Here is a 15,531-nt window from a genome sequence, read left to right as displayed (position 1 = left end):
TTGTTTTTAACTAGTCAGCTCAGGGATTCGAACCAGCGACCTTTCGGTTACTGGCCCAACGCTCTTAACCGCTAGGCTACCTGCTGCCCCGCCGCCCAGGTCGTTGTCTAATTATTATCTGATCAAGAAAACACTTGTGTTCTTGCTTTAAACCCCATTGTTCAAAGCCTGTTGTGCAATTGTGAGTGTTGGGACTGAGAGTAACATCAAAACTAGTTTGTGTTGTGAGGACCGGAGATGGTTAAGTTCTCAGGTCAGGGACAGGACACCAACCCCTCATGTCTCTACATGCTTCCTGCTGTAGTTTACTGTGTATGTGTGTATGTGTGCGTACGTGCGTGTGTGTGTGTGTGTGTGTGTGAGGGCCAGGTGCTAATCTATACACCCAGCTACATGGTTCTAGATTACATGGCTATAAACTACCACAATCCCTACTCCCTCTGGAATGACAGTGATTAAGGCATAGTGGACCTGTGGTCAAACGTCTCCAAACAGAGTGCCAACATCTGGCCCCTGGCAATCAGGAACATCAACCCTCTTCCTCTGACTGCATTGATCGACATGACAACTTCCCCCATCTCTACTGCTATCCTTCACATGGTCATCAAACAATACCACCTTCACATGGTCATCAGACCACGCTACCTTCACATGGTCATCAGACCACAATACCGTCACATGGTCATCAGACAACACTACCTTCACATGGTCATCAGACCACACTACCTTCACATGGTCATCAGACCACACTACCTTCACATGGTCATCAGACCATGCCACCTTCACATGGTCATCAGACCACGTTACCGTCACATGGTCATCAGACCACACCACTTTCACATGGTCATCAGATGGTCCATCGGACCCACTACCTTCACATGGTCATCAGCACACTACCTTCACATGGTCATCAGACCACGCCACCTTCACATGGTCATCAGACCACGTTACCTTCACATGGTCATCAGACCACACCACCTTCACATGGTCATCAGACTACGCTACCTTCACATGGTCATTAGACCACACCACCTTCACATGATCATCAGACTACGCTACCTTCACATGGTCATTAGACCACACCACCTTCACATGGTCATCAGACCACACAACCATCACATGGTCATCAGACCATGCTACCTTGACATGTTCATCAGACGACACCACCTTCACATGGTCATCAGACCACACTTCACATGGTCCATGGTCATCAGACCACACTACCTTCACATGGTCATCAGACCATCGGACCACACTACCTTCACATGGTCATCAGACCACACTACCTTCACATGGTCATCAGACCACACCACCTTCACATGGTCATCAGACCACACTACCTTCACATGGTCATCAGACCACACCACCTTCACATGGTCATCAGACCACACTACCTTCACATGGTCATCAGACCACACTACCTTCACATGGTCATCAGACCATCAGACCACACTACCTTCACATGGTCATCAGACCATGCTACCTTCACATGGTCATCAGACCACACTACCTTCACATGGTCATCAGACCATCGGACCACACTACCTTCACATGGTCATCAGACCACGCCACCTTCACATGGTCATCAGACCACGCCACCTTCACATGGTCATCAGACCAGACTTCACATGGTCTCAGACCACACTTCACATGGTCATCAGACCACACTACCTTCACATGGTCATCAGACCACACTACCTTCACATGGTCATCAGACCATCAGACCACACTACCTTCACATGGTCATCAGACCATGCTACCTTAACATGGTCATCAGACCACACTACCTTCACATGGTCATCAGACCACGCCACCTTCACATGGTCATCAGACCACGCCACCTTCACATGGTCATCAGACCACGCCACCTTCACATGGTCATCAGACCACACCACCTTCACATGGTCATCAGACAACACTACCTTCACATGGTCGTCAGACCACACTACCTTCAAATGGTCATCAGACCACGCCACCTTCACATGGTCATCAGACTACGTTACCTTCACATGGTCGTCAGACCACACCACTTTCACATGGTCATCAGAACACGCCACCTTCACATGGTCATTAGACCATACCACCTTCACATGGTCATCAGACCACACCACTTTCACATGGTCATCAGACCACGCCACCTTCACATGGTCATGGTCACCTTCACATGGTCATCAGACCACACCACCTTCACATGGTCATCCAGATGGTCCACACCTTCACATGGTCACCAGACCCTACCTTCACATGGTCATCACATGGTCACCAGACCACCACCTTCACATGGTCATTAGACCACACTACCTTCACATGGTCATCAGACCACACCACCTTCACATGGTCATCAGACCACGTTACCTTCACATGGTCATCAGACCACACCACCTTCACATGGTCATCAGACCACACTACCTTCACATGGTCATCAGACCACACCACCTTCACATGGTCATCAGACCACACTACCTTCACATGGTCATCAGACCACACTACCTTCACATGGTCATCAGACCATGCTACCTTCACATGGTCATCAGACCACGTTACCTTCACATGGTCATCAGACCATGCTACCTTCACATGGTCATCAGACCACGTGACCTTCACATGGTCATCAGACCATCGGACCATGCTACCTTCACATGGTCATCAGACCACGCCACCTTCACAGGGTCATCAGAACATGCCACCTTCACATGGTCATTCACATGGTCAGACACACCACCTTCACATGGTCATCAGACCACACCACCTTCACATGGGACCACCACTACCTTCATCAGACCACACTACCTTCACATGGTCATCAGACCACACCACCTTCACATGGTCATCAATGGTCCATGGTCACATGGTCACCACCTTCACATGGTCATCAGACCACACTACCTTCACATGGTCATCAGACCACGCCACCTTCACATGGTCACCTTCACATGGACCACCCCACCTTCACATGGTCATCAGACCACGTTACCTTCACATGGTCATCAGACCACACCACCTTCACATGGTCATCAGACCACGTTACCTTGACATGGTCATCAGACCACACCACCTTCACATGGTCATCAGACTACGCTACCTTCACATGGTCATCAGACCACACCACCTTCACATGGTCATCAGACCACCTTCACATGGTCACAACCATCACATGGTCATCAGACCATGCTACCTTCACATGGTCATCAGACGACAACACCTTCACATGGTCATCAGACCACACTTCACATGGTCCATGGTCATCAGACCACACTTCACATGGTCATCAGACCACACTACCTTCACATGGTCATCGGACCACACTACCTTCACATGGTCATCAGACCACACTACCTTCACATGGTCATCAGACCACCTACCTTCACATGGTCATCAGACCATGCTACCTTCACATGGTCATCAGACCATCAGACCATGCTACCTTCACATGGTCATCAGACCCACACCTTCACATGGTCACCAGCTACCTTCACATGGTCATCAGACCACACTACCTTCACATGGTCATCAGACCACGCCACCTTCACATGGTCATCAGACCACGCTACCTTCACATGGTCATCAGACCACGTTACCTTCACATGGTCATCAGACCATCGGACCATACTACCTTCACATGGTCATCAGACCACGCCACCTTCACATGGTCATCAGACCACGTTACCTTCACATGGTCATCAGACCACACCACTTTCACATGGTCATCAGACCACACAACCTTCACATGGTCATCAGACCACACTACCTTCACATGGTCATCAGACCACATTACCTTCACATGGTCATCAGACCACGCCACCTTCACAGGGTCATCAGAACACGCCACCTTCACATGGTCATTAGGCAACACCACCTTCACATGGTCATCAGACCACACTACCTTCACATGGTCATCAGACCACAGTACCTTCACATGGTCATCAGACCACACTACCTTCACATGGTCATCAGACCACACCACCTTCACATGGTCATCAGACCACACCACCTTCACATGGTCATCAGACCACACTACCTTCACATGGTCATCAGACCACGCCACCTTCACATGGTCATCAGACCACCTTCCATGGTCATCAGACCACACCTTCACATGGTCATCAGACCACACCACCTTCACATGGTCATCAGACCACACCACCTTCACATGGTCATCAGACCACGTTACCTTCACATGGTCATCAGACCACACCACCTTCACATGGTCATCAGACCACCACCTTCACATGGTCATCAGACCACACAACCTTCACATGGTCATCAGACCATGCTACCTTGACATGTTCATCAGACCACACCACCTTCACATGGTCATCAGACCACACCACTTCACATGGTCATCAGACCACACTACCTTCACATGGTCATCAGACCACACTACCTTCACATGGTCATCAGACCACACTACCTTCACATGGTCATCAGACCACACCACCTTCACATGGTCATCAGACCACACTACCTTCACATGGTCATCAGACCACACTACCTTCACATGGTCATCAGACCACACTACCTTCACATGGTCATCAGACCACACTACCTTCACATGGTCATCAGACCATCAGACCACACTACCTTCACATGGTCATCAGACCATCAGACCACACTACCTTCACATGGTCATCAGACCATGCTACCTTCACATGGTCATCAGACCACACTACCTTCACATGGTCATCAGACCATCGGACCACACTACCTTCACATGGTCATCAGACCACGCCACCTTCACATGGTCATCAGACCACGCCACCTTCACATGGTCATCAGACCACGCCACCTTCACATGGTCATCAGACCACGCCACCTTCACATGGTCATCAGACCACGTTACCTTCACATGGTCATCAGACCACACCACCTTCACATGGTCATCAGACCACACTACCTTCACATGGTCATCAGACCACGCCACCTTCACATGGTCATCAGACCACGTTACCTTCACATGGTCATCAGACCACACCACTTTCACATGGTCATCAGACCACGCTACCTTCACATGGTCATCAGACCACACTACCTTCACATGGTCATCAGACCACATTACCTTCACATGGTCATCAGACCACGCCACCTTCACATGGTCATCAGACCACGTTACCTTCACATGGTCATCAGACCACACCACCTTCACATGGTCATCAGACCACACCACCTTCACATGGTCATCAGACCACACTACCTTCACATGGTCATCAGACCACACCACCTTCACATGGTCATCAGACCACACTACCTTCACATGGTCATCAGACCATGGTCATCAGACCACACCACCTTCACATGGTCTCAGACCACTTCACATGGTCATCAGACCATGCTACCTTCACATGGTCATCAGACCACGTTACCTTCACATGGTCATCAGACCACGTTACCTTCACATGGTCATCAGACCACACCACCTTCACATGGACTTCACATGGTCATCAGACCACGCCACCTTCACATGGTCATCAGACCACCTTCACATGGTTACCTTCACATGGTCATCAGACCACACCACCTTCACATGGTCATCAGACCACACTCACCTTCACATGGTCATGGTCAGACCACACTACCTTCACATGGTCATCAGACCACGTTACCTTCACATGGTCATCAGACCACACCACTTTCACATGGTCATCAGACCACACAACCATCACATGGTCATCAGACCACGCTACCTTCACATGGTCATCAGACCAGACCACATTACCTTCACATGGTCATCAGACCACACTACCTTCACATGGTCATCAGACCACACCACCTTCACATGGTCATCAGACCACACTACCTTCACATGGTCATCAGACCACACTACCTTCACATGGTCATCAGACCATCAGACCACACTACCTTCACATGGTCATCAGACAACACTACCTTCACATGGTCATCAGACAACACTACCTTCACATGGTGATCAGACCACACCACCTTCACATGGTCATCAGACATCTCTCTGATTCAGAGGGGTTGGGTTAGATGTGGAAGACACATTTCAGTTGAATGCATTCAGTTGTACAACTGATTAGGTATCTTCCTTTAATACACCTCATTACTAGTGAGTTAGAACTCCCAGGAGTTCACATAGAACTCCCAGGAATCATGGGGCCTGTCACTTTTGATTTAAAGATTAGCCCAATATGGTGCTCTCCGTATCAATGAGTATAGCCTGGCAGCCATGCAAAATGTGGCTACTGTTGTAACCATGACCTGGACAACAGAAACTGTAGTTGGATGTGTTCCACAAACTGGATCTGTTTCAAAATGGAAGACTGCTCAGAAATTGACTCCTTAAGTTCATATAAAAAGACCTCCTTGCTGTACAACATGAAAAACCAAGAGCAGTGCAACACCCAAATTCCCATATTCATCACTGTTAGCAAATACCCATGCCTATTTCATAAGCTAAAATATCAGCCTGCTGACAAAACTGTATTGAATAAGAACAGTGAGGTTTAAGGTAGATAAAAGCTCTTACTTGTTTAACGTTAGGTCCAGTACAAATTTGGAGCCAAAGGCATCTAACTGGAAACTGGCTTGGGCAAGATGGACTGCCTGTGGAACAGACAGAATGTTAAACACAGGTCACTGTTTTCTCTTCTTATCAGGTTGTTTTCCTTTCTAATTGTAGGTATATTGGGAGAATGGTCACCCTTGATAATGGTAAGAGTAGATATAGAGCTATACAAATGAAATGTATTATTATAATTATTATTAGTTAATAACCAAATAATTAGAATCTGATAGCCATGGGTATTACATTGAGAAATTGCGACAGTAATAATGACTGTCAGGAATGGCATGCCAACGTCACTGCCTATCCAAGTTAAGTAAGTCCCTTGCATATCAAGTAAAATAGTTAATCACCCTCACAATGCTCTCGTTGATGATTCCGTCTAGGCTATCATTTCAATCAAAGTATACCCATTCATCAGTTTACTTTATCCAGTGTGCCAACGTGGACAAGTGTACTTCCATTGACAAGTATCACCTCACAGCAACTCTGAGGCTGTAATAGGATGGCCATATGCATATCAGTCTGGTATGTTGTCGTACCTGGTCATGACCCTCTGTGCCCTGGTTTCTAGCCCGGGTGTCCAGGTCATGATAAGTGCTCTCTGAGTCCTCCTTCAGGTAATAGATGAGCCGAGAGGGGTAAGTGATCACATGCTCAGCCGCACTGTGACTTGTGTTGTCTGTGGCCGCTGCTGCAGTTGCCTCTCGCTCCGACAATAATGGTTCTGCGTCTCTCTCCACCACCTCATTCTCTCCTCCTTGAGAAAGTGCAGAAGAGGAGATACACAACCACCACACAAGCATGTGACAGTCAGTTGGCACTCTGCATAGCCCCCACATAAGGAAGCCTGTCAATTATGTAAAACATGCTGCTACTGCAGGAAGTGCTCATGACTTCCCCATTCCTCCTGGATACAGAGGAGAGAGAGCGAAGTACATATTGCTGTATAATGTTGTGTATTCAGACCATTTGAGTATACAGGGTATGGCAGTAAACTATGATATACATTTTTCAATCTACCTAAAAATGATACCTGGGGATTCTCATCAAAATGCTATGCTTACATTGAAATACACAATTATAAAAACTCAAAATAATGTGAAATTCCATTACATAAATCTCTAGTTGACTCAGATCAAGAATCAGATCAATTGAATATGACAGACCGGGTAGAGTACTTTATGTTTTGCTGAATATTATTCTACTATTGGAAATAGCACCGAATTCATTATATAATAAAATTATACTATTGGAAATAGCACCTTTCAATTCATAATGTAATATTATTCTACTATTGGAAAAAGCACCGTTCAATTCATAATATAAGCGCCTTGATAAGGTCAATGCTGGTAAATAACATCTCAAAGATCAGCAGTTTATAAAAGGTGTTTTGATCTTCGTTGAGGTACTAATAATGTCGTGGAAATATTCAGTCAATAATCATTCTGAAATACCGGAGCCTGTGAGTTCAAATAGAATTGTATTACAATACAATAAAAGCCGAGCTGGTTCGTGAAAACAACTGCCTTTTCAACCCCCGGCACACACTCAATTGTCCTCCTTTACATCACACTCATAGTAACTCCTTTTCATCCCCTCTGGAATTTAGTCACCATTATCTTATTGGCTTGCACTGATTTTAGTTTGGTTTCATATTAGGACATGGAACCATTAGAGCCACAGCAATAGTTTAAAAAATAAACAGAGGTGTCATCCTGCCAACTCCTCCGAAACGAACACTCGCGTTCTGGCACAGTCCCAATGGGCGTAACCATAGCAACATTTAGATATTAGGCCATAGCACTGGTACAGAAATTAAAAAGTCATGTCCACTCCCCAGACAGGTGCATGTCTAATGGTGTCTAATGACCCAGAGCACATATAGAGTGCACTATTCTTGCTGGCTCCTCTGAAATGTTCTGGAAAATACCCAGTAATAACTGGACAAAATGGTAGGCCTAGAGTTAAAAGGAGTTAAATGTCAAACATTCCTCACAGGTTAATTTAGATATATTTCATGTTCATAACCTAAACAAAAAGATACTGAGCCCACTCTCTCAACGTCACTTAAAACGACTTGTCCTCCGGGCCAGACACTTCCGTCACAAATTAGAAACAGCATAGCGAGAAAAACTAACATATCAATCATATCTATCAGATAATGACACAAAGGAGCATGCAAGTTATTAGATGCACCTGATACCGTTCTGACTGGGCTAAGAACATGCAAGTAAGTAGGCTACATACCGATTGATGCTATGGATGAATGGAGTCCGGCTGCAAGGATGCTCACCAGCAAATTTGCTAGAAATATCAAATGCATGATTCATATTTGATATTTTAAATATATGTATATCAACACGTCAACGCAGTAATTATCTTCCGGCCCGTTATAGCGGGGGAGATATCGTTTACGGGAAAGTCTTCATGTATCCAGTCAGTGTGGGAGATGACTCTTGCAGCATCGGGCGCGGGGCGAATGGAAGGCGATGGCCAGACACCTGAAACCAACGAGCAGACTCCTATGCTGCATCCGCGCAAGTGCGGTGTTTTACAATTCAATATAAATCCACGCTTTGCCCGCGCGCACATAGCACAGGCTCGTGCACGAGCTTTAAAAGTACAAGCAAGTGCTTTTTCACAGGGAAGATATCCCGGCATGCCGCATCCCAGAGATCATCAGCTTGAACTGCCTCCCATCCCTACTACTGCATTCATCTATTGTAGTGTATCATGTCATGTCTATCCTGATTCCCATTGTATTTGACGTAGTCAAAATAAATAGTGAGCAGTTTTGTGATATGGTGGGTAAGGCTAATGTGTATGTCCTATGTATTTTACAGACGGATTATTATAATTGTATTGTAATTGTATTCTGCTCCACAGTGCCTATCTCTGTCTAATCTCACAGTGATAAACATCATAACAGTTGAAGAGCTATTTAACAGTTGAAGAGCTAATAATTGGGCATTGTTTTTGTCAATCATCGTGTCCTTCCCTTAAACAGAGTGTTCATTAAAATGCAGCAACATTAGTGGGATTTTGTTGATTGACCAAAGTCTAGACTAAACTACGATCTGTATTGGGAAATTGTGTGTGTGATACCTATCCCCCACACAGACAGATGCTTTACGATCGGAGCTAGTGGGAGAGTATATCTGCTTCGCTAAGGCTAGAGTTCAAAGGACACAATCAATGTCCATGATTGCCTGCATTTCTGTGTTTTAAATATTTGATAAAGCTTTGCATAAAACACGTGGCACCTTCAGATTTAATGTCCACAGCACTTTAAGCAGTCAAGGAAATGCTCACAGAAGGCAGTATTTCAATCATATTTATAAGACAGCGCCCAGCAAGTCCAGTTCAAATAATGTATGCGTCCAACAATTTCACACACACACACACACACACACACACACACACACACACACACACACACACACACACACACACACACAACACACACACACACACACACACACACACACACACACACACACACATCCTATCATGAGGCGTCAGGTAGTCTAGCGTTTTTTTTTAGACCAGTAACTGAAAGGTCGCTGGTTTGAATCCTAACCCGTCGATGTGCCCTTGAGCATGGCACTTAACCATAGTTGCTCTGGATAAGAGTGTCTGCTAAACAACTAAAATGTAAATGGTCCTGCAGGATCTGACAGCTCCTCACTCAGGGCTAAATGGGTCTGCAGTGGGAAGGTCGCTTGGCGGAGATAAGAGAAAAGCCTGTTTTGTTATCTCACGACGCAAGCGGGGGTAATACGTGAGCAGTGCTCCACCTAAAGGACATCGTTTGGAGATTTAATTTGCACCAACGGATTTTTTTAGCTTCATCAATCAGACAACTTTGGAATGCTGAGGATTTTCATTTCATAACTTATACTTGACATCAAATCTAAAATCTGCACAAGATGATAAGGAGTGATTGTAAAACATCGAAATAATGCCATGTCTGTATTCGTGATGACCAGTGTTACTTACCGGAGTCTTTTTTAAAATGTGTTTTTGATTTAGACTGATTTAGACTCGGTATATTGAGCTGCTGCTGTATGATGTGCTACACTACAGTAAATCATGTTGGTTGGTTAGATTGTATAAATGTTCCATTGTAGGTTGGTGCTTAGAACCTCTGAGATTTCATTGCCAGTGGTCAACCAGTCGGAAATCCGTCCTGAACTGTTTTTTTTTGACAGACTACAAGTATAGCGATTGTACAATCTTACACAAGGCATTCCTTTACCCCAGTACTCCTCATTCTTATACAGCGCAAGTGACGCGTCAGTGGACGCGCCTACTGAACGACAACACAACTCCTCCAATATGTATTACGGCGTAACGGGTTTATGCACAGCACAGACTAACGAAGATACCCGAACAGGAACAATACCCAAACTCCAGTGATAAAATAGGGATGGAGTTTGGAATTTCAATGAAACATATCACCGAATGAGACAAATGGTAAAGTATTGGCAGTTGCTGTAGCCTAACTACGTTTACGCCGTTGAACTTCTAAAAGTTTTGATTTTGGGTGATTCCAACCCGGAGAGGATTGGCAGGACATAGTAGCTTTCAGCGACTGGAAGGTATGTGTGTATATATATAGGCTTTCAGCGACTGGAAGGTATGTGTGTATATATATAGGCTTTCAGCGACTGGAAGGTATGTGTGTATATATATAGGCTTTCAGCGACTGGAAGGTATGTGTGTATATATATAGGCTTTCAGCGACTGGAAGGTATGTGTGTATATATATAGGCTACTGTATAAGTAGACTAGGCTTTCGTGGCTGTTGGATAACGCATAGGAAAATGGACAGCATCCGCAAAATATTAGATGTAATTTTTTTCTGATCAATCAGTGTTATCTGTATTTTATAGAATACGCACAGCCCACGCATGTCTATGTTAGTAATAGTTTCATAGCTCACATACTGTATCATGTGGCAAATTATTTTAAAACAAAATACATTTTTATTAGGCCTGCAGTTAAATGGAAGATTATGTTGTACCGGGTTTTAAGTGTTTCTACTGTTGCCGTCAGTTTATATCTGACTATAAACCTTCAAGGTCTAAATTAGAGGAACTGAGACTGAAGACACCATGTTGTCCACATTTGTGCAGGTTTGTGTGTGTGTGTGTGTGTGTGTTTGTGTGTGTATGTGTGTGTGTGTGTGAAGGGTGTGTGCGTGTGTGTTTCTGTGTGTGTGTGTGTGTGTTTGTTTGTTTGTGTGTGTATGTGTGTTTGTGTGTGTGTGTGTGTGTATTTGTGTTTGTGTGTGTGTGTGAAGGGTGTGTGTGTGTGTTTCTGTGTGTGTGTGTTTGTTTGTTTGTGTGTGTGTGTATGTGTGTTTGTGTGTGTGTGTGTGTGTGTGAAGGGTGTGTGTGTGTGTGTGTGTGTGTGTGTGTGTGTGTGTGTGAAGGTGTGTGTGTGTGTGTGTGTGTGTGTGTGTGTGTGTGTGGTGTGTGTGTGTGTGTGAAGGGTGTGGGCACTCCACATCCCCTCTTTTTCTAGTCGACTTACTAATGATGACACTCTCTAACAGGATAAGGACCAACCCAGCTGTATTTTACAATCTCTGTTCTAAAACAACTGGAGGAACTGTGACCAGGATAATTACAAGGACATTTGTGTCAAAGAAGTGCAAGGGCTTTCAGGTGAATAATCTATTAGGTAAAAACCTTATGGGCTACTATGACAAAACAGTAGGCTGTTGTGTTGACAGAAACTCTGGTAACATATATTAAGTTCTTATACTTGTGCGGTTACACAGTAATTAACAACATTGTGTTAAAATTAATAATTATTGTTTCTAAACTACACCAGTACGTACAAGAGCAACTTGTAAAAGTTTTACTGAATAAAATCCACATATTAAAAGGATGTATTGCTTTCTCATTCTTGCAGGACCTCTGCTTACACATGGTAGGTAGTGTTGCAGCAATGGAAAAATCCATGGAGGACTACGACAATTACACCTACGATTATCTGGAGTACGGAGACTTCGATGAAGAAAAAGCCCCAGACGGATACTCCCAGAAGGAGACTATGCACATCATATCAGTAGTCATGTATAGTATTTCATTTGTGCTCGGCGTCACTGGAAATGGAACAGTCATATGGGTGTTGGCATTTAAAAGCAAACGGACAGTGAACAGTGTCTGGTTGCTGAACATGGCTATAGCAGATTTTGTGTTTGTGCTCTTTTTACCCTTCTCTATCGACTACGTCCTTCGAGACTTCCACTGGTGCTTTGGCCTGGTCATGTGTAAGCTAAACTCGTTTGTGTCTGTGATGAACATGTATGCCAGTGTGCTCTTTCTCACAATGCTCAGTCTAGACAGGTATGTCTCATTGATTCACCTTAGCTGGTCTCAGAGGTGTCGCAGTGTATGGCGAGCCTGGATCGTATGTGGCTGTGTGTGGTGGGTGTCTGCTCTACTGAGCCTCCCTACCCTGATATTCCGTGATACTGTGAGTTACCATGACCGGGTGTTGTGCTTCAACAACTTTAATGTCCAGGATAGACATACAGCTGCTGTGAGACACATTACGCTGGTGGTCATCCGTACAGCAGTGTGCTTCTTACTGCCCTTCAGTGCTGTCTGTGTGACTGGAATTCTCCTGGCAATCAAAGTCCACCAGTCTGACGATTCTGTGTGCCTGTCTAGCTTTTCTAAGACAGTTTCAGCTGTCATTCTGGCCTTCTTTTTGTGCTGGGCACCATTCCATATCTTTAGTTTAATGGAGCTTTCCTTCAACTCATCACTGTACCTACATGCTGTTCTGAAGACAGGCTTTCCTCTTGCTACGAGCTTAGCCTATTTCAACAGCTGCGTCAACCCCTTCATCTACGTGCTGGTGGGTAAGAAGGTTCGCCAGCTCCTGAAACGCTCGTGTCTGGACATCACAAAGAGTTCTCTGCGGGAGCTCAACCAGTCCATCTCTGCAACAGAATCAGTGTCTGTAGCTGACATAAGAGCTCCATACATCAGTGCACCACAGGATCCCACAGAATCATCAACTGTTTGATTATACTGATCTAATCCCACAGTTACCTATAGCAGAAACCGGCAGAAACTGCCATTTGACCTAAAAGAACCAGCCTGACCATTCTTTTAGTCCAAATGTGACTTATTTTATATTTTACTTAGTGTAACATTTGTGCTAGTTGTTTGAGTTGGATACTTCCAAGTAGCAATTACTTTGAGTGCCAAGGTCTGTTTGAGTGCCAAGGTCTGTTTGAGTGCCCTCATAGGAAAACTTGAGTAAAGACATACACTAAAAGTATAACTTGCACAGGGGAAAAGAAGCAACTTTATTTAATGATTTTAAAAAGAAGTATCTGATCCTATTTACCGGGAAGACTAATAGGAAAGGAGGCCACCCTTCCCCACTGTCTCTGGAACAGACTGTCTCTGGAACAGACTGTCTCTGGAACAGGCTGTCTCTGGAACAGACTGTCTCTGGAACAGACTGTCTCTGGAACAGGCTGTCTCTGGAACAGGCTGTCTCTGGAACAGACTGTCTCTGGAACAGACTGTCTCTGGAACAGACTGTCTCTGGAACAGACTGTCTCTGGAACAGGCTGTCTCTGGAACAGACTGTCTCTGGAACAGGCTGTCTCTGGAACAGACTGTATCTGGAACAGGCTGTCTAGGGAACAGACTGTCTCTGGAACAGGCTGTCTCTGGAACATGAATGATTAGAAGCAGATCTACCATTTTCATAAACACTTTGTATTTAGATTTCGGTCATCAAACAAATCCAAGTTTAACCCTGACAGGAATTTATTCCTTCTCTTTCTTGTTGCGTTGAAAAGTTTCCCATTACAAGTTGATTTGCTGTTGTAGTGTACTCTGTTATTATATGTCTGCTGTACACATGAGACACATTCTATTCGGCTGTTCTTTTTATTTTGTAATTATATTAAGTGTATAAATTAATCTCAATGTTTAAATTACATTTTCTAATAGTGTTCACATTGTCAATCACTGTGTGCAATTTTTTTTGTGGGAATTTCAAATATATGAGGGACATCGGCATGCAATTGACTTGTTAATTGTAATATAAAGGAATAAACAATGAATCCAGTCCCTTCTCTGTATTGGTAGTGGGTGTTAATATGTATTCCTTCTGTGTTATACAGACGCAGTGCCAGAAGTGCCGTTATATAGAGTGGTGCTCAATCTAACAGGACCAACGGTATATTGCCTGTAACCTCAATTATGGTTACAATACCCTGTAGATGGAATGAAAATACTACACACATAGTTGATGAAAGAAGGAAACACAAGACCTGAATACCTAACACCTATTCAGGTATAGCTAGAGAGAGTGTTGCCGCTCTCCACTCTCACAGCATTTCCAATAAAGGCGTTTAGCTGTACGTGACAATATAACTTGAAACAGTACCTCACTTAGTCCTAACTGCTGGCTTCCTGAAGTTCAGTCCAGTTGTTTACAATGTAAATGCAGCTATTTCCTGTTATTGCCAAAACCCCCCATAGCAAACAAACCGAGATGAGTTGAGTTTGGTTGAGTGAAGTCCACATCTGGGACCATGGCCTCAAAGAACATCAACTGTATCATTGTTTGTTAATTACCCCCATTTCTTCCATCAATATTGTGACGCCTGCCCCCGCTCCCCCGCTCTGGTGCTCAAGCTCGCCAGGCGGCCCATCATTACGCACACCTGTCACCATCGTTATGCGCATTAGAGTTTCCTTGGACTCACCTGGACTCCATCACTTATTGAATGCCTCCCCTATATCTGTCTATTCCTCAGTTTCATCCCTGTGTCAATATTAATGTTGTTTTGTTCCCCCTGTCCAGACGCCGTCCTTGATTAGTGTCATGTCGGTTATTTATTAAATATTCACTCCTTGTACTTGCTTCTCGTCTCCCAGTGTCTGTCCTCACAAATATATTGATGCAATGCTTGGAAAAGTGGGCTATTGACATTTGATTCAGATTAATTTAACTGGCAAATG

At 44.6% G+C, this 15,531-nt stretch overlaps 2 protein-coding genes across 7 annotated transcripts in view; one reads left to right on the top strand and one right to left on the bottom strand.

Annotated features, from left to right (window-relative positions):
- The window catches only part of LOC112224888 (disintegrin and metalloproteinase domain-containing protein 23-like), a 60,420-nt gene extending 51,332 nt beyond the window's left edge, over positions 1–9,088 (bottom strand). For 3 of the 4 annotated variants that reach the window (XR_006080075.1, XR_006080073.1, XR_006080074.1), the window contains exons 1-3: positions 8,771–9,088; positions 7,063–7,280; positions 6,485–6,561 (exon numbers count right to left, since the gene is read on the bottom strand). Coding sequence is in view for 1 of the 4 variants with exons in the window: in XM_042306935.1 (XP_042162869.1) it covers positions 6,485–6,561; positions 7,063–7,280; positions 8,771–8,846 (371 nt within the window). In the remaining 3 variants the exon portion in view is untranslated. The remainder of the gene's footprint in view (positions 1–6,484; positions 6,562–7,062; positions 7,281–8,770) is intronic. The other variant, XM_042306935.1, reaches the window with a different exon arrangement.
- A 1,231-nt stretch (positions 9,089–10,319) lies between these two features.
- Positions 10,320–14,632, top strand: LOC112225660 (G-protein coupled receptor 1). 3 transcript variants are annotated; one of them, XM_024389788.2, is made up of 3 exons: positions 10,320–10,999; positions 12,084–12,195; positions 12,446–14,632. In XM_024389788.2, the coding sequence occupies exon 3, from the start codon at positions 12,461–12,463 to the stop codon at positions 13,568–13,570; it is 1,110 nt and encodes a 369-aa protein (XP_024245556.1). In that variant the 5' UTR covers positions 10,320–10,999; positions 12,084–12,195; positions 12,446–12,460; the 3' UTR covers positions 13,571–14,632. The 3 variants fall into 3 exon arrangements, with proteins under 3 accessions (XP_024245556.1, XP_024245555.1, XP_024245554.1); XM_024389787.2 differs by having other exon boundaries at positions 10,320–11,124; XM_024389786.2 differs by lacking the exon at positions 10,320–10,999 and having other exon boundaries at positions 11,952–12,195.
- Positions 14,633–15,531: the final 899 nt, after the last annotated feature.

Source organism: Oncorhynchus tshawytscha, linkage group LG26, assembly GCF_018296145.1.
Source record: "Oncorhynchus tshawytscha isolate Ot180627B linkage group LG26, Otsh_v2.0, whole genome shotgun sequence".
In the NCBI taxonomy this organism is placed as follows: domain Eukaryota; kingdom Metazoa; phylum Chordata; class Actinopteri; order Salmoniformes; family Salmonidae; genus Oncorhynchus; species Oncorhynchus tshawytscha.
This window is presented reverse-complemented; position numbering and strand designations above follow the sequence as displayed.

What these genes read in the sequence shown, in the direction of transcription:
- LOC112225660 (XM_024389786.2), top strand. Translation starts at nt 12,064, where the DNA reads ATGATGACACTCTCTAACAGGATAAGGACCAACCCAGCTGTATTTTAC. An exon ending in AGAAGTGCAAGGGCTTTCAG is followed by an intron (nt 12,196 to 12,445) that starts GTGAATAATCTA and finishes TCATTCTTGCAG; the next exon opens with GACCTCTGCTTACACATGGT.